Source organism: Myxocyprinus asiaticus, chromosome 2 (assembly GCF_019703515.2).
Source record: "Myxocyprinus asiaticus isolate MX2 ecotype Aquarium Trade chromosome 2, UBuf_Myxa_2, whole genome shotgun sequence".
NCBI lineage: Eukaryota > Metazoa > Chordata > Actinopteri > Cypriniformes > Catostomidae > Myxocyprinus > Myxocyprinus asiaticus.
Genome location: NC_059345.1, coordinates 20,638,622 through 20,664,554, shown reverse-complemented (window position 1 = coordinate 20,664,554; position 25,933 = coordinate 20,638,622). Strand labels below are relative to the sequence as shown.

At 41.4% G+C, this 25,933-nt stretch overlaps 1 protein-coding gene and 1 long non-coding RNA gene across 2 annotated transcripts in view; one reads left to right on the top strand and one right to left on the bottom strand.

Moving 5' to 3' along the window:
• LOC127415430 (segment polarity protein dishevelled homolog DVL-2-like) overlaps positions 1–25,933 on the bottom strand; it is a 39,209-nt gene that overhangs the window by 5,164 nt on the left and 8,112 nt on the right. The window contains exons 2-12 of the mRNA XM_051654151.1: positions 10,816–10,885; positions 8,592–8,737; positions 4,253–4,362; positions 3,982–4,111; positions 3,022–3,109; positions 2,460–2,529; positions 2,165–2,304; positions 1,812–1,888; positions 1,608–1,675; positions 725–847; positions 413–544 (exon numbers count right to left, since the gene is read on the bottom strand). Of these exons, the coding sequence (XP_051510111.1) occupies positions 413–544; positions 725–847; positions 1,608–1,675; positions 1,812–1,888; positions 2,165–2,304; positions 2,460–2,529; positions 3,022–3,109; positions 3,982–4,111; positions 4,253–4,362; positions 8,592–8,737; positions 10,816–10,885 (1,154 nt within the window). The remainder of the gene's footprint in view (positions 1–412; positions 545–724; positions 848–1,607; positions 1,676–1,811; positions 1,889–2,164; positions 2,305–2,459; positions 2,530–3,021; positions 3,110–3,981; positions 4,112–4,252; positions 4,363–8,591; positions 8,738–10,815; positions 10,886–25,933) is intronic.
• On the top strand, positions 15,174–18,680 carry LOC127415554 (uncharacterized). The gene is made up of 3 exons (XR_007892966.1): positions 15,174–15,187; positions 18,440–18,505; positions 18,609–18,680. It is a non-coding gene; the product is annotated as an uncharacterized LOC127415554 (long non-coding RNA).

The window sequence follows — 25,933 nt, the reverse complement described above, 5'->3', positions numbered from 1 at the left end:
TTGGTGATTCACATTCTTCATGCATATGCCCTCTACTGGGCAGGGAGAATAACGTCTAGCAAAAATGTACTTAAATATTGATCTGTTTCTCACCCACACCTATCATATCAATTCTGAAGACATAGATTTAACCACTGGAGTCATATGGACTACTTTTATACTGCATTTATGTGCTTTTTGGAGTGTCAACATTTTGGCACCCATTCACTTGCATTGTATAGACCTACAGAACTTAATTTGTGTTCTGCTAAAGAAAGAAAGTCATGCACATCTTGGATGGTGAGGGTGAGTAAATGATGAGAGAATGTTCATTTTTGGGTGAACTATTTCTTTAAGGCCCATTTCTGCATGCTAAACTAGACTGTTAGTTTAGTAAATGGTGCTCTTAGGTAAAACTGAAAGAGTGTCTTACCCAGAAAAGCACTGGGAATGGTGATCTTCAGCCACATTCTGTCTCTGACCTCCAGCCCTGATTCTGGAGATGCCATGGCCTTAGCGACTGATGCCATGTCCGAGCACAGAGACAGGTTAAACTCATCAAAGCCTGCAGACAGAGATAGGAAGTGGGGGAGAGAAAGAAAACTGGTGTTATGATAAAATGATTACACTGAGGGAAAAGCAGAAAGGAGAAGGGAAGGGGATAAGAGAGAAGATGCCTGTAAAACAAAGGTCTAGGAATTAAAAAAGGTCAATTACAGACAGATGAGAAAAGAAAAATGCTTACGATCAGTTTCAGTTACAGATGAGCTGGAGGTGACTGTGCTGCCAGGGTAGGATGGAAAAGCTCCTGTCAGAGCTACAGAGTGACTGATCCATGCTGCAGGGTCTATGGGCCGGATTGGCTCATCTGATAGAGGGGATGGGGAGGGATGTCAGATAATAAACATTCATAAATAACATTTAAAAAAATTGTCAGTGCTATTAAAAGTTACAATATTAAAGACAATAAAGAAGTTAATGCTTTAAATTTATTTTAATTCTGTAAAATAAAATATATACAGAATATACCCAATATAAAAATATAAACACAACTGTCTGAAAATACATGATTCTGATTGGTCATTTAATGTTGAAATATTTTGTCCCAGGGAACCTTTTTTTTTTTTTTTTACATATCTATGCTAGTTTCAAGTATATTGGATCAGTCTGCAGCCTCTTTCTTTACACAAAAAATTATTTACCCTCAAATCAACATTTCATGTCCATTTATTTATTAATGTGGTAAGTAGCCTTTTAATAAGCACAGTCAGTCGGTCAATCTCACAAAATTAACCCTGATCAGGACCATGATGCGAAGCTGTACATAATATGTACATTAAAAATGTTTACCTACGAATGGCTTACTTATAGTTGTCTATGCACATTAAGCTGGGACAGAAGGAAGTGTTTTAACACCTAAAAAGTTACACACTTCAGCTTTAAGTTTATTTGTATTAGTACTTCCTTGTATTTGTACTTTTCTTTGTATAAGTACATGCCTGCCTGCTGATCACAACGTTCTCAGATGTGAAGCTAAAGCACTTTTTGTAAGTCGCTCTGGATAAAAGCTGTCGGTTAATTGCCTTAAATGTAAATGTCATGTGTTAAACACTGAGATTGAGACTCACTGCGTGGCAGGGTGAAGTAACCTTGAGGAGAGGGGTCCCAACATTTTGCTACAGACAGGATGATGGGTCTAGGATAATTAATTACATAATAACATTTTCAGGTTATATACTACTATATACTAATGTACAAATGGTAATGCTTTGCATATACTGTAACATTTGGCTCTCCTACAGTAAGTGCAAGCCAACTGTCCCATGGCTCACCCTGGTTTGTGCACGATGTCACGTAACACCCTGACTGCATCATCATTACTCATGTTCTCAAAGTTGATATCATTCACCTGCAAAAAAAAAAAAAAAAAAAAAAAAAGACAAATTATAAAACAAAACAACTTTTCTAACGTTATAACCAGCGATTAAAACTGTATCGTCTGTATCACATTCAGTAAAACTTATCTCTATAGCAGTAAAATAACTCATCTTTTGTCTAGATGTACTTACTATTCAAATGGTTAAGACTGTTCATCCCATGGGTGCACACGCACACATACACACACACACACACACACACACACACACACACACACACACACACACACACACACACACACACACACCTGCAGAAGCATGTCTCCAGGCTCAATGCGTCCATCAGCAGCCACAGCTCCTCCCTTCATGATAGAGCCAATATAGATGCCTCCATCTCCTCTCTCGTTACTCTGACCCACTATACTAATGCCCAAGAAATTATACTTCTCTGTAGGAAACAGGTGCACAAGCATCAGAGAGATGGACAAGTGTATAGAGTGTATTTTGTATTAAACTACTTTTACATGGAACAATGCAAAAATACATAAGGAAGAGAGAAGAAAAAAAAAAGAGTGAGATCAAAGCATAAGGAATGGCACCTACCCATGTTAAGAGTGACTGTGATAATATTTAGGGACATGGTTGAATCTGTGACACTGCTTAAAGAGGAGGCCTGTAATAAAACATGAAGGGAAACTCATTAAAATCAAACTTTTCTGAAAAAAGAATCAAGAACAAATAGATATTTCACACAAAGTAGGATTCTTAAACCTCTGTTCTGTGTACTGCTGTACGTTGTTTGTGTGTGTTTTTTTATTTTATTTATTTTTATTTAATCACTCAGTATACTTATTTTGGTTTCTATTGTGCCCAACAGTCACGTATCCAGTTTAAAATCCAAAATATTGCAGGGATCTAGGACCATTGGTGACAGGGGACCTCTGGGGGTCGTAAGGGGAAGAAGATTTTTCTTCTTTTCCCCTGTCCCCAATCGTCCTAGACCCCTGCAATATTTTGGATTTTAAACTGGATACATGACTTTTCTTACTATTTTTCTTTGTTCTTTTGAGAATTATTCTGGAACATTTGTAAGTGACTTTTTTGTTGTCAAAAAACGAATTAAAAATGTATCACCAATTTTCTTGTTTCTTTCAGCATGACATACCCTTTCCAGCCGGGGCCGCTGTTTCCTGCGTCTGCGATGACGCTTCAGTAATCTAGACGCTGTGCTCTGCTCTGTGGAGCTACTGAACCTGTTCACAAACATTTAACAAAACAAACAACAATAATCAAAACATAATCTGTAGTATTGAATAAAACAAATTACAATTTTGCACAAATGCTCATACACTTTCCAAGTTCAATAATTTAATCCAGTTGTTCAAAAAAATGTTTACACTCTTCAAAGTCCTAGCAACTGGGAGTGTCAATAGATAAGAATTCTTGAGGCCTGGGTAGCTCAGTGAGTATTGACACTGACTACCACCCCTGGAGTCGCGAGTTCGAATCCAGGGTGTGCTGAGTGACTCCAGCCAGGTCTCCTAAGCAACCAAATTGGCCTGGTTGCTAGGGAGGGTAGAGTCACATGGGGTAACCTCCTCGTGGTCGCGATTAGTGGTTCTCACTCTCAATGGTGCGTGGTAAGTTATGCGTGGATCGCGGAGAGTAGCATGAGCCTCCACATGCTGAGTCTCCGCGATGTCATGCACAACGAGTCACGTGATAAGATCCACGGATTGACGGTCTCAGAAGTGGAGGCAACTGAGACTTGTCCTCCACCACCCAGATTGAGGTGAGTAACCGCGCTACCATGAGGACCTACTAAGTAGTGGGGATTGGGCATTCCAAACTGGGAGAAAAAGGGGATAAAAAATAAAAATAAAAAAATAGATAAGAATTCTTATCACAATTAATTTAGTGATTCCAGACGTTTTAGTAACTGTCATGATTTTAGCTAATTTCAGCATTTGAACTTATTTAAATAATTTTAAAGTCATCTTGAGTACCCCTGGAAGTTTGCTGAGGTTCCCTAGTGGCCCGTGGGCCCTGCCCCATTTTTGGGTGAAATATTCCTTTAAGAACTGGTTACGGGTTTGTGTTTTATTGAAATGAAACCCTCACAGACCTGCTCATTGTATCATCATCATCTGAATCACAGAAGCTGGTGGTCTCCAGTTCACTGCTCATCACTGTGGTCGCACTCTCATACCCTGCAAGGTGTCTGTCCATATGGGACTGACCATTCATACGTGGCCCTGAGACAGAAACAGGATGTATTGAAACGCTGATGACGTATTGTTAACGTATTTTAACATGGTTGAGGTTATTTGCAAAATAATTAGGTTTGGTCAAACAAACATAAGAGGCAGAACAAACTCTGTGTGTGTGCAACTCACCATGTTGCTCTAGGCTCTCTCTGGGGCGAGGTCTCACTCTCCTGAAAGACATGATTGATTCTGCCTCTGTCTGATCATCTAAGGTCTCCAGACTGCCTGCAGTGTTGGGACTACACACAAACAAGCATTTACATAATACATTCAAGACCTAACTGCCTGTAGCACATCTACGTATTTCCCTGATGACAGACTGATTGCAAGAGAGTTATACTGGAAAAACGCTACTCTTGATCAGTATCTTTGTCTTGGTTTCATGTAAACATATCTAAACATTCTTAAAACAAGATAAATTTACAGTACCTGAGAAGAAAAACAAAAAAGTATATAATTGTATTTTGTTTCATTCCATCTGCATTTTATTTATTTTTTTACTTTTTAGTTATACATATTACTAAATGTATTGTTTCATTAATTTCTAATAGCAATTTGTGTAATGCAACTAGTAATATGCATAGGTTATACAGTAAAATGTAAAAAAAAAAAAAAAGATATAATTGTAGTTATATAATTTCCAACAAAAAATGTCATTTTTCTACAAAAAATACAGTTTAATCTCCCAACAAAACCTTAAGGCATTAAAGGGATAGTTCATCTAAAAATTAAAATTCTCTCATCATTTACTCAACCTTCCCAGATGTGTATGACTTTTTCTGCTGAACACAAAGATTTTTAGAAAAATATCTCAGTTCTGTAAGTCCATACAATGCAAGTAAATGGTGGCCAGAACTTTGAAGGTCCAAAAACTATATAAAGGCAGCATAAAAGTACTCCATAAGACTCCAGTGGTTAAATCCATATCTTCAGATGCGATATGATAGGTGTGGGTGAAAAACAGATAAATATTTAAGTCCTTTTTTACTATAAATCTCCACTTTCACCTTCCCTTTCACATTCTTCTTATTTTGTTTTTGGCGATTTGCATTCTTTGTGCATATCGCCACCTACTAGGCAGGGAGGAGAATATGGATTTAACCACTGGAGTCGTGTGGATTACTTTTATGGTGCCTTTATGTGCTTTTTGAACCTCCAAATTTCTGGCCACCATTCATTGTATGGACCTACAGAGCTGAGATATTTTTCTAAAAATCTTCATTTGTGTTCAGCAGAAGAAAGTAAGTCATACACATCTGGGATGGCATGAGGTTGAGTAAATTATTAGAGAATTTTCATTTTTGAGTGAACTATCCCTTCCACTTAAACTAATCATAGTTTTAAAAATGTATCTTCATTCAATAAAAGCTGCTCAACCAAACTGTTAACTATCAATTTTTCCATTCAACAACATATGCATGAGTATGAGAAGAGATCAAATTTTAAAGGCACAAGAGAGTACGGTAGACCGGGATAATTTATATTTACCTTCATAACTAACAGACTTATAATTATCTTTTCATAATTATAAACATAACAGTGGCCATAAGAAGCATTGAGGACAATTTTGTATATTTAAATCAAAGCTAATTATGTATTAATATTATTGCATTGGTTAATAATCAAACCACATGGCATCTGCAAAAATTAAGCAGACATTTCCTCAGAACTAACCTCACTTTTCCTAGTCATTATGCAATGATATTAAGTGGATGTATGAAGTCAGTTCCCCTCAGGTTCACACAGATGTAGTTAATTTCATTAACTGTGGACATGTTCCACTTTTCCACTAACATTTGGCTACCACAAAGTGTCGAGATACTTTTGTCTTCATTTTGAACAGTTATCTATTGTTTTTAAAAAAAAAAAGAATTAAAGGCCAATCTTTCTTTAAAATAAATCCCACTACTTGGTTTGATATTTTGTTATATTATGCATAGAATCCATGCATTTTTAAGTGCAGCTTAAGTGTGCAAATACCTTATTAAGCCACTGTTTGTGCCAACAGCAACAGTACCATTTATATACTGTATTAACAATGGCGCTTACATGCACCCTCATAATGCGATTAAGGCAATACTGCGATTAAACTGTAGGTCATGTAAACAGAACATTGCGATTATGATATTGTGATTATGCCAATAATCAGAGTAATGATAATTGCAGTAAGATATGTGGAGTACTCCTATTTTAATCGCTATACATGTAAACGCATTAATCACATTTCTTCCACTCTGACCAAAGTGCGCCTGCACCAGTGCTGCAGACAGATCATGTTCCACTCAAGCACAGGCTCAAAAACAGGGAGCCCCCCATACATGCCCATTTTCAAAGGGGAGCTACAGACCCTAAGTTCAGTTCATAGATAAAGGAGAAGTGTTTTCCAGAAGCTAAATATTTTTCTGCAGAAAAATAATGGCATAGAATGGAAAGTGTGCATGGATGGGCATACGGAGGAAAGCCTCATTGCCCTTTAGAGCCAACATGCCTGTTTGTATGAAAAACTATATATTATAATAATTTATATAATTTATAATTATATAATCATTTATGTTTTAGATATAGTATTTATGAGAATGTAATTAATATTAATTAAAGTTGTGCTCAAAAGTTTGCATACCCTGGCAGAAATTGTGAAATTTTGGCATTGATTTTGAAAATATGACTGATCGTGCAAAAAAACTGTCTTTTATTTAAGGATAGTGATCATATGAAGCCATTTATTATCACATAGTTGTTTGGCTCCTTTTTAAATCATAATGATAACAAAAATCACCCAAATGGCCCTGATCAAATGTTTATATAACCTTGAATGTTTGGCCTTGTTACAGACACACAAGGTGACACACACAGGTTTAAATGGCAATTAAAGGTTAATTTCCCACACCTGTGGCTTTTTAAATTGCAATTAGTGTCTGTGTATAAACAGTCAATGAGTTTGTTAGCACTCACGTGGATGCACTGAGCAGGCTAGATACTGAGCCATGGGGAGCAGAAAAGAACTGTCAAAAGACCTGCATAACAAGCTAATGGAACATTATAAAGATGGAAAAGGATATAAAAAGATATCCAAAGCCTTAAAAATGCCAGTCAGCACTGTTCAATCACTTATTAATAAGTGGAAAATTCAGGGATCTCTTGATACCAAGCCAAGGTCAGGCAGACCAAGAAAGATTTCAGCCATAACTGCCAGAAGAATTATTCGGGATGCAAAGAAAAACCCACAAGTAACCTAAATGTGACACCCCTCAGAAAGAGCATTGATGATTGTTAAAACAAATCGTGGGTGTGGTTTGGATGTGGCTTCCCTTATTCACAATCACGCATGCCAGCTGAGGAGATTGTAGTGTTTACAATGGATAACTTTAAAGTCTGTCTCTCCGAGGTTGTTCAAAATGTGGCATGGTGAGCAAGAGACAGTCGCAGTGGGTGTGTCGTCAGGCCTCGGAGAGGCGTTTATTTTTAATAGTAATAAACATAAAATGTTTAGAATGGGGAATTAAAGTGTTCATGGGGAAAAGTGTTCAAACAAAAGGGAATCTGGCATCATCGTGGTGAAATGGGCTCAGTGCAAGATAGGTAGTGTCCAAAGGAATGGTCCAAAATGTGAGCAGGGTCCGGTGGTCACACATGCTCCCCTTCAAGGTTCCTAAGCCACAAGGGGTGGTGGCTTTTTAAGCGGCTCATGCTTCTGTGGGGCTGCGATGTGTGGGATGAAGGGCGGCTCGGCATCCAAGCCCGTCGGCCGCAACACGTGCTCCAATATTCCAAGTAGGTATAGCTGCAGACTGGAGATTTCCAAATGGGGGTTTAATCTCCAAAAGAGGGTGGGGTTACTCCAGAAGGGGGCTGGGTTAATCCAACAGTGGGTTGCGCCAACTCAAAAGGAGGCGTCACTTCCACTCAAGGTTAGGGTTAGGGAAAGGTTTAGGTTAGGGGCTCCCTATATCTTTGCTGGTGGTTTTGGAGCTCTGCCTGCAGATATATCCTTCTCCAATCCCATGGCGTCACATCTAATCCGCGCCGGGGGTCCAGGGTGGGGGTCCGGCTATGCATCTAACCAGGCAGATACCCTCCCTGCTCTGCTCCTGGATCTACGAGGATGGCAGTGTGTGCACACAAGGAGACCGAAGCCTGCTTCCAGAGGAGAGGCTCGCTCTACAATTTCATGGCAGCGACGATGAGGCTATATTCACATCAGGTGCATATCATCATCCACTGCCCAAACAAGGCTTATTAAATTGTACCTCTCCTCTCTCCAGCCCACTCTTGTGAGCCTGGCTGAAGGACGGCCCTCAGAGGCAGAGCAACAATAATGAGGAGGAGGGGCGGGTCGTTTCACCACAAAAAGTACATCTTTTTATTCTTACTGAAGAAACTGTGCATGTTACAATTCCCCTCAGTCTCCCCTACTTCTACAGACAGTAATAACAAAACAAGTGAAAAACAGAGATGCAGATTAACCTACTGGAAGGATGGGGGTCTGGAGTCTCCGATGCCCCCTGTCCTCTCAGCTGGAGGTGGTGGGAGGGGAGGAGGAGTAGGAGAAGCCTGAGATGGGACCTCTACTGGAGGAGCTGGGGGCTCTGCTGCAGGGGTATCTGAGGACACCAGCTAGCACAGACAGAGAACAGGTGAATGAGAAAAGGGGACGAGAGTGAATGTGATACATAAAAATCAAGGAAGAAACACAACTAAAAAGGGAGTATGGGAAAAGATCCAATGTCACTGTAATAACACATATTATTTATTTATTTATTAGCCTTTTTTTAACAAACTATTAGCCTAGAGTTCTAAATTACATGAGTAAAACTGATCGCACAATGCTTCAGGTCCAAACATATCCAATATCTAGGTTTTATGTAACAACAATTTAAATGACAACCAAGTTGGAGAGGCCTTGTGAATGGCTGCCGGTTGACAGGAAACTCTATTCAGCTCTGTCTGGAGCAAACAACCCTTTTAATAGTGCTGGAATAGAAACACAGCAGATTATCTTAATTTAAAACAAGAAAAACATCAACCTTCCAAGTCTACAGCAAAATACAGTAAAATAACAACAATCCAGCATTACTACTTCCACTTAGATTACAGTCAGTGTCAACTGTGATAATGTATTAAATTAATAATGTACTTGGGCAGAAAACTGCAGATGTGTCAAAGAAGGCCACATACAGTATCATTGTACACCCTCTCTCCTTTCTTCATGTATGCTAGGTTATTGTACACTCCTCATTCTCAAAGGACTTTGAGCCATCCTGTTTATTGGTGGTTTACTATTTCCATCCCAGTGGGTCTGGTTTCTTCCAAGTCTTTTGACTTTAGAGCCCCCTTTTCTTTGAGAGTTTTTAGACCAGACTGGATTTCAGTCTCAGTGTGAAGGGGCTGACACACACACTAAAAGGATTCATTGTGACTCAAATCGAAACTGGGCTGAATGACGGAATGAGGCTAACTGTTACTTGTCGCTTCAGGGCTGGGAAACTTTGGTGAGGTTTGTTCAAGTGGTGCAGTTTGCCCACATAACATTGAACTGTTTCCATGTGTCAACATCAAGCTTGAATATGACAGTAAACAAATACATTTAAAAGGTACTGTAAGTGAAGTTAGCTGTTCTGGAACTTTTGCCAGACTAGCCACTGAATTAGACATGGCACCTCCTTCCAAAACCCCACCCATTTAGGTGTTTTTCATACTGGGTACTTTTGCTGCAGCCCGAATTAGAGTGCTACTGTTCCCTGCAACCCCCATATCGTTGGTCTGATTTCAGACTCACTTATGATTCTGTCAAATCCCGGCACATTTCCATACATCTGCCATCATCACAGTGCACATGAAGGAAGCCATTATGTCCCCAGATTGAACGACACTTGTGCCTCTGCGCAAGTAGGTGTAGCTGCAGGCCGGAAATCTCCAAATGGGGTGGAATCTCCAAAAGAGGGCAGGGTTTCTCCAAAAAGGGGAATCACTTCCACTAAAGGTTAGGGTAAGGGTTAGGTTAGGGACTCCCTATATCTTTGCTGGCAGTTGGGAGCTCCCGCTCCTTATTGGAGCTCTGCCTGCAGCTATATCCTTCTCCCTCTGTGCGTTGCATGCTGTGATTCAGCAGATGTGCATGTCCAAAAGAAGGTGACCGTATCTTCTGCTCGCAAGTGTCTTTTTGGAGGAGAAAGATGGTTGCGAGCAATGCATTTGCAGCCCTGCTTACGTTCCCCTGCCACTCATGTGCAAGTGTGTGTGTTTTTATGCAACTGATGATGTGGTCATGCTTAAATTAGCAAAACGCATGCGCTCAGAGTTGTCAAAGTTGTCAAAAGCAGCAGTATCAAAATAGCTTCCTTGTGCGACAAACTAACAACTGACAACTGATTATGAAGCTGAAGTTTGACTTGAAAAATCTGCTTCAGCTACAATTGGAAAGGGCAGAAAACGCCTCAGTGTCTTCCGACTGGCTAAACAAGGAATCTAACAGCAGCACACCATCACTTTTTCTTCTGTTACAGGGACAGGTGTGATATATCATTACAAATAATTTAGTAATATCTGTCAGGTAATAGGGATATTTTCTGTGTGCCAAAAAATTTATAGCACCTTTAAAAAAACAAAACAAACAAAACTATGCTATTGTTGATTTATAGACAGATCTTTAACAGCTTCTGTAGGATGCATGGAGGGGAAAAGAAAGTGCTTACCCAGGAAACAACTCTTCCATTGAAGCAGGGCAGATTGGCAATGTCATCCGAGATCTCCTCCTTTACCACCCTGTGCACAAACACAGTTGAGATCCTCAAGAATAGGCATTGGAGGAATACACATTATGGAAGATTTTCTCATAGATGTATCTTGCCCAAGAAATTCTAATATATCCTACACATTTTTGCATATATCTAAGTTAATTTGACTGTACTGATTTTTTCTGAAGACAAAATATGTTCAAAAGAGCTTTTAGCTTGTTGCTTGTGGTTGCTAGGATACTGCTAGGATTCTCTGGGTGGTTTCTTTCTAACAAAAGTCAAAAGAGCCCACCCCCAAGTCGCTGTAATATTCTGATCCATACTCTTTATTCTATGCAGATTGTCTCCATTCTTTTATTGTAAGTTCATGAGATGAAAATTGTAAATAAAATTGCTTGGGAAAGTCCTGAGGTATCATTCGTGCCTGTCAGTGGTGGATCTTGGCATAGGCACATAGGCAGTCACCTAGGCGTTCTCTGGGGCGCCCCTAACAAGTCAAGCCAAGCCATGGCCCCGAATCAGTGTTAGGAGACAACTAATGGCAAACTAAAGTTTATTAAACTATCCTATATTTAACCCTTAAATGCATGGGAATTTCACCAAACACTCTTACATTTTCGGGTCTTTAGAGACCCGGCACGTATATCTATCATAAACTGATCTACAAAATGCCCAGATAGTTTCAAATGTTTTATTTATTTATTTTTTTTTTCATGACAATTAGAAAATAATAGCATAAAATATATTTAGATGTTTTATTTTTCATATATCTAAGACAAAATGCAACAAATCAGGACAAATCTACAACAGGATTCCTTACACTGAAATTTTCTAAGACACAACTGGCTGTCAAACACACACTGAGCTACATATAACACATAAGACACACATAAGCTACTCATAAGTTACATTTAAGTATTTTTTCAAGCACTCATTGAGTCTAAATAGATGCACAACTTACATAATTTCAGTATTACACCCAAATGTCAATAGTCATACCATATTGTTCATGTGTTGTACTTGCTAGTTTACTTCCACATTGCTTCTATGTCAAACAGCAATGTTAAATGTAAATCAAGTCAATCACTGAAACAACAGTGCCACTTTGGGTAACAAACAGCATGTATAATATGTATGTGCACACGCATATGGAATACTGATAAATCACCATTGTTGTTAATTAACTGTTGCACAGAAATCAACGTGATACACTGATGAGCCAAAACATGATGACCACTTACAGGTGAAGCGAATAATGTTGATCATCTCCTACAAGGCCACATGTCAAGGTTTGGGTAGATTAGATGATAAGCAGACAATCAGTTCTCATATTCAACGTGTTGAATGCAGGAGAAATGGGCATGAGTAAAGACCTGAGCGACTTTGACAAGAGCCAAATTATTATGGCCAGACAACTGAGTCAGAGCATCTCTGAAACGCCAAGGCTTGTGGGCTGCTCCCGGTCAGAAGTGGCGGATACCTACCAACAGTGATCCAATGTGGGACAAACCACAAACCGGCGACAAAGTGTTGGGTGCCCAAGGCTCATCGATGCGCGAGGGCAATGAAGGCTATCCCGTCTGGTCCGAACCGACAGAAGGTCAACTGTGGCACAAGTCACAGAACATTGTAATGATGGTTACGGGAGGAATGTGTCAATACACAGTGCATCGCACCAGCTGCGTAATGGTGTGGTTAATGTCTTGGTGCCAAGTCTATCCCTCGGCAGGTCGGCACTGTTTTGGCGGCACCCGGAGGACCAACAGCGTATTAGGCAGGTAGTCATAATGTTTTGGCTCATCAGTGTATATTATTTATTTGTATGAATTTGTCCCTCTTGTAATAAACAAAGTAACAAATATACTGTGATAGTAACCTTATATAGATATGAAATAATCATAAAAATATAATTTATGAGGGGCCTGGGTTGCTCAGCGAGTACTGAGGCTGACTACCACCCCCTGGAGTCATGAGTTCGAACCCAGGGTGTGCTGAGTGACTCCAGCCAGGTCTCCTAAGCAACCAAATTGGCCTGGTTGCTAGGGAGGGTAGAGTCACATGGGGTAACCTCCTTGTGGTCGTGATTAGTGGTTCTCGTTCTCAATGGGGCGCGTGGTAATTTGTGCGTGGATCGCGGAGAGTAGAATGAGCCTCCACGTACGGAGTCTCCGCGGTATCATGCACAACGAGCCACGTGATAACATGCGCGGATTGACGGTCTCAGAAGCAGAGGCAACTGAGACTTGTCCTCCGCCACCCGGATTGAGGTGAGTAACCACGCCACCACGAGGACCTACTAAGTAGTGGGAATTGGGCATTCAAAATTGGGAGAAAAGGGGATAAATTTTTTTTTTAATATATTATATATAACATTTATGGAAGTGCAACAACAACAAAAAAAACAACACTATCACATACCTAGGGTCTCTAATGACCCTATACACTTTTGGTACTTAAACCATTATAAAAAGTCAAACAAAACAATTCAGCAATTTTGGCATTTTGTGTGTGTTACACTATTTATAAGAGACAGATTGAGAAATACTAAAGAGCTGTGGGCACAGCTCCAAAAAACGGATGAGGTACAGGGGGTGCAATGAGGTCCCGGGTCACTAAAGACCCAAGGTATGCGTTTAAGGATTAAAGTAGTTAAACTATTTACAAAATTGTGTAGCTTTTCCAGGAAAGAACTACCTTTTCCAACAAATTATGGTGTAACATGACAAAACACTACATTGCTTTTTGTCACATTGTATTCCACAAGCTGCAGCCGAGCAAAACAAGGTTGCAATGAAATGTGCTTACCTAAACCATCCTCTCTCTCATTGGAAGTCCAAAACATTTAAGTAAATCAGTTAGCTCGAACGGTTCCTGTAAATTAACCAGTTCAAATAAACGATTCATAGATTCACTTGAGCCCATGCATCTTCTTTGTTTTAAGAATTATTTATTTAATTGCAGCTTTTTATTTTTGTGTTTTCAACTCAGTTAATGTACAGTTGAAGTCATTAGTTTACATACACTTAGGTTGAAGTCATTAAAACTCATTTTTTAACCACTCCACAGATTTATTAGTAGCAAACTAAAGTTTTGGCAAGTCGTTTAGGATATCTACTTTGTGCACGAGTAATTTTTCCAACAATTGTTTACAGACAGATTGTTTCAATTTTAATCACAATTCCAGTGGGTCAGAAGTTTACATAAACCAAGTGAACTGTGCCTTTAAGCAGCTTGGAAAATTCCAGAAAATTATGTCAAGCCTTTAGGCAATTAGCCAATTAGCTTCTGACAGGAGGTGTACTGAATTGGAGGTGTACCTGTGGATGCATTTTAAGGCCTACCATCAAACTCAGTCCCTCTTTGCTTGACATCATGGGAAAATCAAAAGAAATCAGAAAAAAATATTGTGGACCTCCACAAGTCTGGTTCATCCTTTGGAGGAATTTCCAAAGGCCTGAAGGTACCACGTTCATCTGTATAAACAACAGTACACAAGTATAAACACCATGGGACCACGCAGCCATCATACCGCTCAGGAAGAAGATCTCGTAGAGATGAACGTAGATCGGTGCGAAAAGTGCAACTCAATCCCAGAACAACAGAAAATGACCTTGTGAATACGATGAAGGAAACAGGTAGACAAGTATCTATATCCACAGTAAAACGGCAAAATTTGTGGGAAGAACTGAAAAGGCGTGTGCGAGCAAGGAAGACTAAAAAACTGAGGAATCTGGAGGAATGGGCCAAAATTCCAGCAACTTATTGTGAGAAGCTTGTGGAAGGCTGCCCAAAACGTTTGACCCAAGTTAAACAATTTAAAGGCAACGCTACAAAATACTAACAAAATGTATGTAAACTTCTGACCCACTGGGAATGTGATGAAAGAAATTCACAAAAATGCACCCTATTTGTTTAATGTCACCCTAATTTAGATCCTGATTGTTATTGTGCCAGATAACTTCTGTAAAATTTATAGTACAATTTAATATTATTTGATAGCTGCATTATTAAAACATTTTATTCCTTTAGCCTATAGCCTCAATGTTGGTAGCTATTTAAATTTTTTTAATTGCTATGTAATTTTTTTGTTGTTGTTGTATTTATTTTTTTGCTCATGTCTGATCTGGCCTAGGGCACCATGTGAGTCAGGACTGCAATTGACACCCGTAGAACAAACTACGTGTTTGCATTTCTCCTCTCTCACACTCTCCATGCAACCCCACCCCCACTCTTCCTCAGTGTCTGCCTGCAAACCCTGCTCCACTTGCTCACAAGTTCTCCTGCAACATGGAGGGAGACAGCACCAATTCACACTGCCCAAGAAGACCTGGTTAGTAAAAAGAAAAACAATGGTTAAATTATTTGGAGTTGGTTTGGATTTAAAAGATCAGATGAGCAGCAAAACAGCTGCGCGCTGTTTGACTGACAGGCATCTTGTGTGTGTGTGTGTGTGTGTGACGCGTTTTACATGTGAGTGTGCTCCGAGAACGCTCGTGCCTAAACGGTCAAATACATTTCAAAATGTCTTAGTGAGGTGTTCATGTAAACACTGAGTTATGTTTAAAGTGAACGTAAACATTGGGGGACAAGCTAATTTGTATCAAAATGTACGACTAGTAAGTTTAAATGTAACCTAATAGACCTGTCGCTGTCTAGTGTATCCTTAATATTATTCAAACAACAATAACATGAAAACGACAAAACCACTCACTGCTCTTGGCTGGATAATTTTACTTGTATAACTCTAGTATAAAAGTGTTAAATTATTATTCATACAGGGAAGACCAGTAGTATTTTTATGTCAAATTCATTCTGAAAGTTTAATTGAATACTTGATACAGTTATATCTTTTTTAAACTGTTAAAAAGCACTCTTAATTTGTATTTTTTTCCTATAGTGTTTTTTTTGTCTTCTATTCATTGCTTTTCTTTTGTTATTTTATTACTGACTATTTATTACCATTGAATAATAACTTGAAAACATAATTATTTTATAATTAAATTAGTTAGTGTTAGGCTATTTTTTGTTGTGGTATTGAAGCAGGCATCAAAAATCATCACATTTCACTAAAGACTACTGAAATTTTGGTATTGTGATAAATGTATATACAGTTGTGCTCAAATGTTTGCATACCCTTGGAGAATTGGTAATATATGTACCATTTTTAAAGAAAACATGAGTGAGCAGGCAAAACACATTTCTTTTACTTCTTATGGGATTCATATTCAACTGTAGGTTATAACAGAATGGCACAAACATAAAACAAAACATGGCAACAAAGAAAAAAATGAAATGACCCCTGTTCAAAAGTCTGCATACGCTTAGTTCTTAATACTGTGTATTGCCCCCTTTAGCATCAATGACAGTGTGCAGTCTTTTGTAATAGTTGTCTATGAGGCCCCAAATTCCATTCGTCTTGGCAAAATGCCTTCAGGTCATGCAAAGTCTTTGGTCGTCTTGCATGAACCACACGTTTGAGATCTCCCCAGAGTGGCTCAATGATATTAAGGTCAGGAGACTGTGATGGCCACTCCAGAACCTTCACCTTTTTTTGCTGTAACCACTGGAGGGTCAACTTGGCCTTGTGCTTAGGGTCATTGTCGTGCTGGAAAGTCCAAAAGCATCCCATGCGCACCTTTCGTGCAGAAGAATGTAAATTGTCTGCCAGTATTTTATGATAACATGCTGCATTCATCTTGCCATCAATTTTCACAAGATTCCCCATGCCCCCAGCTCACACACCCCCAAAACATCAGTGAGCCACCACCATGCTTCACAGTGGGGATGGTATTCTTTTCACTATAGGCCTTGTTGACCCCTCTCCAAACATAGCGCTTATGGTTGTGAACATAAAGCTCTAGTTTGGTCTTGTCACTCCAAATTACAGTGTGCCAGAAGCTGTGAGGCGTGTCAAGGTGTTGTCGGGTGTATTGTAACCGGGCTTTTTTGTGGCATTGGCGCAGTAAAGGCTTCTTTCTGGCAACTCGACCACGCAGCTAATTTTTGTTCAAGTTTTGTCGTATTGTGCTCCTTGAAACAACCACACTGTCTTTTTCCAGAGCAGCCTGTATTTCTCCTGACATTACCTGTGGGTTTTTCTTTGTATCCCGAACAATTCTTCTGACAGTTTTGGCTGAAATCTTTCTTGGTCTACCTGACCTTGGCTTGGTATCAAGTGATCCCTGAATTTTCCACTTCTCAATAAGTGATTGAACAGTACTGACTGGCATTTTCAAGGCTTTAGATATCTTTTTATATCCTTTTCCATCTTTATAAAGTTCCATTACCTTGTTACACAGGTCTTTTGACAGTTTTTTTCAGCTCCCCATGGCTCAGTATCTAGCCTGCTCAGTGCATCCACGTGAGAGCTAACAAACTCATTGACTATTTATACACAGGCACTAATTGCAATTTAAAAAGCCACAGGTGTGGGAAATTAACCTTTAATTGCCATTTAAACCTGTGTGTGTCACCTTCTGTGTCTGTAACAAGGCCAAACATTCAGGGGTATGTAAACTTTTGATCAGGGCCATTTGGGTGATTTCTGTTATCATTATGATTTAAAAAGCAGCCAAACAACTATGTGATAATAAATGGCTTCATCTGATCACTACCCTTAAATAAAAGACAATATTCAATATTTTTTTCCATATTTTCTAAATCAATGCCAAAATTTCACAATTTCTGCCAGGGTATGCAAACTTTTGAGCACAACTGTATTGTGTATGGTGGATCTTGCTGCAATAACATGATGGAAAAGTAGATCTATTCCATAGAAGTGTGAGCACCCCTACTGTAAATGATGGTGAAGGATGCTTTCCTTAATTTGACTACCGTGCATACATGTAACATAAAATAACCTCCCCTACCCAGCACAGTTTACATTTCTGTCCCAGAGAATCTACTTGATTGCATATGTATAATACTATTAGGCTGTCCATGTCGTAATTTTAAAAAACATACAACAGAAACTCTGGCATGTTACTTGAACATGTAACCAATACAAGTCCTTTTTTCTCTCTGGACAAATAACTTTTTTACTTACTACTAAGTGAATGACCAATTTACCTGTCCGAAGGACAAGCACATCACAATGCTTATTGTCAAGCCCTGCATGTCATCTGTAGAGAATGTCATGAACAGGTTGCATCCAAAAGTGGAAGCACTTCAAATCTCTTCCACCATTTAAAACAGCGGCATAAACTGCAGTACGTGTTAACCTTCGTGCTGCTGCAACCCCGGCCGTGAAGTCTTCGCAGCCCAAAAAGTATTCTGCCCTGAAACAAAGTGTGTTGCAATATTCATTTGCCATCTCACATGTGGCTTTGATTTACAACTGAACATTTAGTCCACTTCGTAATAAATACCAGGATATATATTGTGTATTGCCATTCAGCCTAAAAATACAGAGATATTATTTTTGGTTTAAATCACCAAGTCCTTCTTGAGACCCTGATTTTTAACAAAAGCTCTTACAACCAAATGAGTTCAAGACTTGTGAAGTTTTCAGACCGTATTACAATTTGGCCTCATAAAAATTTTCATTGTAATATTTCGTTTTTCATGACTTGCACTTCCACAGCCTAAGGAGGAATAATGTAAGGAGAATAAGTCTGCCTTGGAATCTGGGCTGTATTCTGAAGGAGAGGTAAAACAAAAAGCAACAAAATGTAGAGGAGAGTCCGAGGAGTCCTCCACTCATCTGCTTGGCCTTTCTCTCTCTTACTCATTTTCTGTTGATTCTATCCCAGACACTTAGCAATTGGCCTGTCTCCAACCTCCAACTGTAACTCTCCCCAAACACGGCCCAGCAATCCAACCATGTCCCCTACCACACACAGTCAGACTGACAGCTGGCTCTACACACTGCAAATAACCAGGCAGAATCACAGAGCCACTGGCTTCTATCTGCCCCACTCCACTACCATATCATCTTACATCCACTTCCAATGCTGTTCAACAATAATACACACACATCCACCCCTTTCCACAATAACAAATCTGGCTACAGACTGATTGCCTTTCTGCCAAGGTGGGAAAGAAGAAAAGATACAGTTGTAAAGGATCTTTGTTTGTGGGCAATGGAGGAGTCAGGAGACAGTGAACAGTTGAGGTGAGTGTTTATTTCCTCCACACAATCAGATTAAACACAAACAAAAACAGCTCTCAGTGGCCAACTCAAATAGGGCTATAAGGTGCAGTCCCTGTCTATCGCTGCCAATAGTTCAAACATCAGTTCTTTGCCACTCTCTGTCCCACTCTGATGCTCTGGCATGCCTTAACAGGTCTCCCTCTGCCATCACTTTAATGAGAGACAGGTGTTAAGAGTAATTACAGCCCAGGTGACGAGCCTTACCGCTTTCCCTCTCCCACAGACAGACACATGACCACGCCCCCCATGCCACATACCCCCACCGCCGACTCAGTGTGTTAGTATCCTTTATGCGGTGGAGCCACTGCAGAGGAGCATGATTGGAACAGAAGGTGAAGGCCTGCCCTAGCAGGTACTAGCAAAGGGTAAGAACAGCCCACTTAATCGCAAGACACTCATTCTCGATGGTACTGTACTTTGTCTCCCTGAAGGAGAGCTTGCGACTAATAAACAGCACCGGCCATTCCTCCCCTCCCACCTCCTGCGAGAGAACCGCCCCCAGCCCCCTGTCAGATGCATCCGTCTGCAGAATAAAGGGGAGAGAGAAGTCAGGTACATGTAATAGATACCTAACTTCCATCCACCCAATTGCACACTTCTTCGGGTTGGCCGTGAGTCCCGCCTGTCGTAGCGCTCTCAGGATAGTCCTCAGATGTTGCGTATGCCGCCACCATTCATTACTATAAATTATGATATCGTCTAGATATGTGCCGGCATATGCCATATGCAATCTTAGGATCTTGTCCATGAGATGCTGAAACGTGGCCAGGGCTCTGGACAAACCGAACGAAAGAGTCACCAATTGGTGTAATCCGAACGATGTGGAAAAAGCAGTTTTTTCTCGGGATATTGGAGTTAAAGGGATCTGCCAATAACCCTTTGTTAAGTCCAGCGGAGTAAAATTGAGCCGCACCCAACCAATCGAGTAACTCGTCAATTCGCGTCATTGGGTAAGCATCAAATTTGGACACCGTGTTTACTTTCTGGTAGTCAACACAGAACTGGACCGAGCCATGGCTCTTTGGTACCAGATCTACTGGGCTGGCCCAATCGCTGTACGACTCTTGTATTATGCACATTTCAAACATTGCCTCTAATTCTTCCCGAACTATCTTTTTCTTGTGTGCAGGAAGACAATGGGGCGGCTACGAAACACCACCCACGGGGTAGTCTTAATATGGTACTCTATAAGGTTCGTGCGACCTGCAAGGGGTGAAAACACATCTGCGAAATCCACTTGCAACCGGGCGATGTCTGTAAGCTGCGATAGTGAGAGGTGGTCTCCACAGGGGACCGGGGTGAATGAACTTGGTTTGGGTGCGATACCGCCTGCCTGATGGTAGCAGTGAGAGCAGCCCATGGCTCGGGTGGCTGGAGTCTCTGATGATCCTCCAAGATTTTTTCACACACCACCTGGTATAGATGTCCTGAAGGGAGGGCAGCTCACCTCAGATGATGTGTCTGGCAGTTCGCACCACACTTTGCAGGGCTTTGCAGTTGAGGGCAGTGCTGTTGCCGTAACAGGTAGTGATGCAGCCAGTCAGGATGCCCTCTACAGTGCTGGTGTAGAACCGTGTGAGGATGTGGTGGTTCATTCCAAACTTCCTCAGCCGTCTCAAGAAGAAGAGGCACTGGTGAGCCTTCTTCACAACAGCCTCCGTGTGGAGGTGGACCATGCGAGTTCCTCAGTGATGTGGACACCGAGGAACTTGAAGCTGCTGACTCTCTCCACTGGTGCTCCATTGATGGGGCTGTGTTCTCTGTCTTTTCTCCTGAAGTCCACCACAAGCTCCTTGATCTTGCTGACGATGAGGGAGAGGTTATGCTCCTGACACCAGCGTGTCAGAGTGTGCACCTCCTCTCTGTAGGCTGTTTCATCATTGTCAGTGATCAGACCTACCACTGTCGTGTCATCAGCAAACTTAATGATGGCATTGGAGCAATGTGTTGCCACACAGTCATGTGTGTACAGGGAATACAGGAGTGGGCTGAGAACACAACCCTGCAGGGCTCCAGTGATGAGGGTCAGTGATGAGATGTTGCTGCCCATTCTAACCACCTGGCATCTGCTTGACAGGAAGTCCAGGATCCAGCTTCACAGCAAGCTGTTTAAGCCCAGAGCTTCTCATCAAGCTTGGAGGGCACTATGGTGTTGAATGCTAAGCTGTAGTCTAAAAACAGCATTCTCACATATGTGTTCCTTTTTTCCAGGTGAGAAAGAGCAGTGTGTAGTGTAGATGCAATGGCATCATCAGTGGAGCGGTTGCTGAGGTAAGCAAACTGCAGTGAGTCCAGTGAGGCAGGCAGAACAGAGCAGATGTAATCTCTGATTAGTCTCTCAAAAGCATTTGCTGATTATGAGGGTCAGAGCAACAGGACGCCAGTAATTTAAGAAAGTGATTTTGGATTGCTTTGGTAAAGGCACAATGGTGGACATTTTAAAGCATGTGGGGACTACAGACAAGGAGAGGGAAAGGTTGAAAATGTCCGTAAAAACACCAGCCAGTTGGTTCGTGCACGCTCCGATGACGCAACCCGAAATGCCGTCTGGACCCGCGGCTTTATGGATATTCACCCGTCGGAATCTGATTGGTCTGACCAGCACTGGATCGTTCTGAGGGCGGGTGCTTCTTGTTTCAGTTTCTGCCTGTAAGCGGGCAGAAGCAGAACAGAAGAGTGGTCCAATTTGCCAAATGGTGGGCGGGGGAGGGATTTGTAGCCATCCCGGAAGGGAGAGTAGCAATGGTCCAAAACCTGGTCCCCTCGTGTGTTGAAACCGATGTGTTGGTAGCATTTCGGTGCTACTGACTTGAAGTTGGCTTTGTTAAAGTCCCTGGTCACAATGAACACGGCCTCAGGGTGCGCGGTTTCCTGCTCACTTATACTCCCATACAGTTCCTTGAGTGCCCAGACTGTGTCGGCTTGTGGCGGGATGTACACAGCTGTGATAATGACCGCTGTGAATTCCCTCGGTAGCCAGAATGGTCGACACAGAAGCATGAGAAATTCCAGATCAGGAGAGCAGAAAGACTTGATAGAATGTTCGTTCCTCTGATCACACCAGGATTTGTTGATCATAAAACATACACCACCACCTCTGCTTTTCCCTGAGAGGTCTTTCACTCTGTTCGCTCTGTGCATGGAGAACACAGCAGGTTCAATGGCTGAGTCTGGAATCTCCGCAGACATCCAAGTTTCTGTAAGGCAGATAATGCAGCAGTCCCTCATCTCTCATTGGAAAGAGATCCGCGCTCTCAGCCCGCAGAGCTTGTTGTCCAGAGACTGAACATTTGCCAGTAGAATACTGGGTAGCGGGGGTCGATTCGTGCGACATCTTAGTCTGATGAGAACGCCGGCTCTCCTTCCCCTTTTGCGGCCGGGCTGCCCAAACAAAAAGTTCCGCTGTCGTGTTTGTAAACAGCGGGTTGGCATTGAGGTATTTAAAGTCCAGTTTTCGGTGTGCTATTACAGAACCAATGTCCAAAAGTGTTTGTCTGTAGTAGACAATAAGGCAGACAACATCCACGACAAAAAACATAAGAAATGTAGACAAAACAAACAAAAAACTGCAACACTGGGTTGGAGCTTGCAACGCAGCAGCCATACTCACCGCCATCTTGAGCAATCCAAGTGCCTAAATATTTACACATTTATAACAAATTGAAACCACAACAACTTTGCAAAGTGTTATGATGAGCAGAATTTGCTTTTTAAAATGTATAAATTGTCTCCAGTCGCAACACAGAAAAAGAAAATCTCTGAGGATAGAATGTTACTTTTCGCAAAGTTAAAACATATTTAACATGATACGCATAAACAATGATCTTTTAATAAATTGATGGATGGTAAATACACAATACATACTGTAAATATAACAGCACGAGCCTCAACCTGAATTCTTGCGCACGTATCACCTTAAGTCAGCGCGCACACGACGGAACTGCGTCTGACTGGACCATTTGTTTTTCAGACACTTTTTATTTCACAACACAATATATAAATGTCTTAAGCTATGAACATAACACTAGAATATTTGTATATTTAAATAAAGCCTGACAGTCTCATCTGACAGCAGATAAACAGGAAGACACGCATTTCTGAGGCACTTTTTTACTTCTGCTGACAGAAGAGTTTGTTTTTCTGAGGTAAAACACTCATTACTTCACAACAAATAAATGCTTTTATTAAAAATGTACTGAAATATTGTGTGTGTAAAGGTTCCTTGAACTTTGGAAAGATGCTAAATACATAAAACCTGTTTTTACCATTATATAGTACTGTTAGCATTGGAGTTGCCATGGCAACCGGATCAAACCAAAACTGGAGAAGACAGCAGCTGCACCTCCATCTCTGGACAGTTATGCAATAAAAGTTCAACAACCACATCAGATTGGTTAAGTAACATTATTACCTTCTAGTTGAAGTTCTGTTAATATTTTTGCATCTGTGATTATTTGGCAACTTTAAAGAGCACCTATTATGGTTTCTAAACGTGCCTAATTTTGTTTTAAAGGTCTCATACAATAGATTTACATGCATCCAAGGTCAAAAAATACTTTAATTTGCTCATAATTTAAATTGCAGCATTACCTTTTTTTCCCAGTGTCAAAAACAACTCATTCAATGATCCGTCTAAAGGATTCATTCTAAACTCCTCTTTTCAGAGAGCCTACTCTGCTCTGATTGGTCAGATGTCCCAGTCTGTTGTGATTGGTCTGCCGCTTAGTGTAGTGTTTGAGGGCAGGTCAAAGCTGTTCGCGAGCAGCCAATGAAGACCAGAGGCAGGTTTTTTGTTACCAAATTACGTAGGTTAGTACAGGAAGTAAGTCTGGAATTACTAACGACTCTTTTCAGGTGTTCAGAATCGGTTCTTTCTTTTGGGAGTCAATAATTCCATTTGTCGTGCACTTTGATTTTTGAAACTTTGCAGACTTTTTTACATTCACAAACAGCTATATAACACACTACATGAAAGGTAATATTTGAAAAACCATAATAGGTGCTCTTTAATCACCTGAAATGTCCGCTAACAGTATGTCAAATGTTTATAATGGAAGTGTCCAGGATAAGTGTAAGGGGGTTCGGTGGAAAGGAGGAGGCGAGAACCGGCTTGACAACTTAAATAATAATTTAATAAACAACTTAAACAAAACACACAACTATAAACACACAGTACAGCTGTCTGTCATTCTCTCTCCCTCGAACTGTCGTCCCCGGCCGCCTTTATCCCTCGCGCGCACCATCAGGCTGATTGGGGACCGGGTGTGTCTCATTCCAGCCCGGCCCCGGCCTCCTCGGCTCTACACTCCTCCCGGCGTTGCCTCAGGCCGGGGAGCCCCCGGCATGACGTACATCCCCCACCCTTCCTCTCCGGCGGGTCATCCCCGCCTTCCTCGACCTGGGAGGAGACAGGAGGGGAAAAACAACAAAACAAAATGGCGAGGGAAAGGCCAACACGGAGCGACAGAGAGAGAGAGAGAGAGAGAGAGGAGAGAGAGAAAAAGAAACTCACCGGTTCTCTGATGCGACGTCGCGTGGTCCTCGATCACTACTCCACCCTCTCAGGCGGACTGCAGCCGCTCCTCCCCAGGCGGACTGGAGTCAGACCTCCGACCCCCAGCGGACAGAACGCACCTCTGCGTTCCCGCCGTCCCGTGGGGACACTCCTCCGCCCCTGGCAGCGGCCCTACAACTCCAGGCGGTCGGGGAGTCGCTTCCCTCCTCCCCCCGTGGATGGCGGTCTTCTCTCGACCCCTCCGCGTTCCCGGGGGACGGCAGGGCACTCCTCCGCCCCCGGTAGCGGCTCCCTCGCTCCAGGCGGTCGGGGAGTCCCGTCTCCACTCGCCTCGCAGACGGCGGCCGTTCCCCGCGTCCAGGTGGTCGGGCTACTCTGTCCCCCGTCGGACGGCAGCGGCGCTCCCCTGGGTGGACGGCAGTGTCGAGGACTCTGCGACGGGAATTCCCTCGAGAACCGAGGAGGCGAGAACCGGCTTGACAAATAATAATTTAATAAACAACTTAAACAAAACACACAACTATAAACACACAGTACAGCTGTCTGTCATTCTCTCTCCCTCGAACTGTCGTCCCCAGCCGCCTTTATCCCTCGCGCGCACCATCAGGCTGATTGGGGACCGGGTGCGTCTCATTCCAGCCTGGCCCCGCCCTCCTCGGCTCTACAATAAGCTTTTATGTATGTAAATATGTTTCATGCTATTTGTTAAAATAAATGTATACATAATATAATATAAATGTGAATCTATCTATCTATCTACAGCTGAAGTCAGAAGTTTAAATACACTTAGGTTGAAGTCATTAAAACTCCTTTTTTAACCATTCCACAGATTTAATATTAGCAAACTATAGTTTTGGCAAATCATTTACTTTGTGCATGACACAAGTAATTTTTCCAACAATTGTTTACAGATTGTTTCACTTTTAATTGACTATATCACAATTCCAGTGGGTCAGATGTTTACATACACTAAGTTAACTGTGACTTTAAGCAGCTTGGAAAATTCCAGAAAATGATGTAGACAATTAGCTTCTGATAGGAGGTGTACTGAACTGGAGGTGTACCTGTGGATGTATTTTAAGGCCTAACTTCAAAATTAGTGCCTCTTTGCTTGACATCATGGGAAAATCAAAAGAAATCAGCCAAGACCTCAGAAAAAAAAATGGTGGCCTTCACAAGTCTGGCTCATCCTTTGAAGCAATTTCCAAATGCCTGAAGGTACCACATTCATCTGTACAAACAATAGTAAACAAGTATAAACATCATGGCACCACGCAGCCATCATACCACTCAGGAAGGAGACGCATTTTGTCTCCTAGAGATGAACGTAGTTTGGTGCAAACAGTGCAAATCAATCCCAGAACAGCAGCAAAGGACCTTGTGAAGATGCTGGAGGAAACAGGTAGACA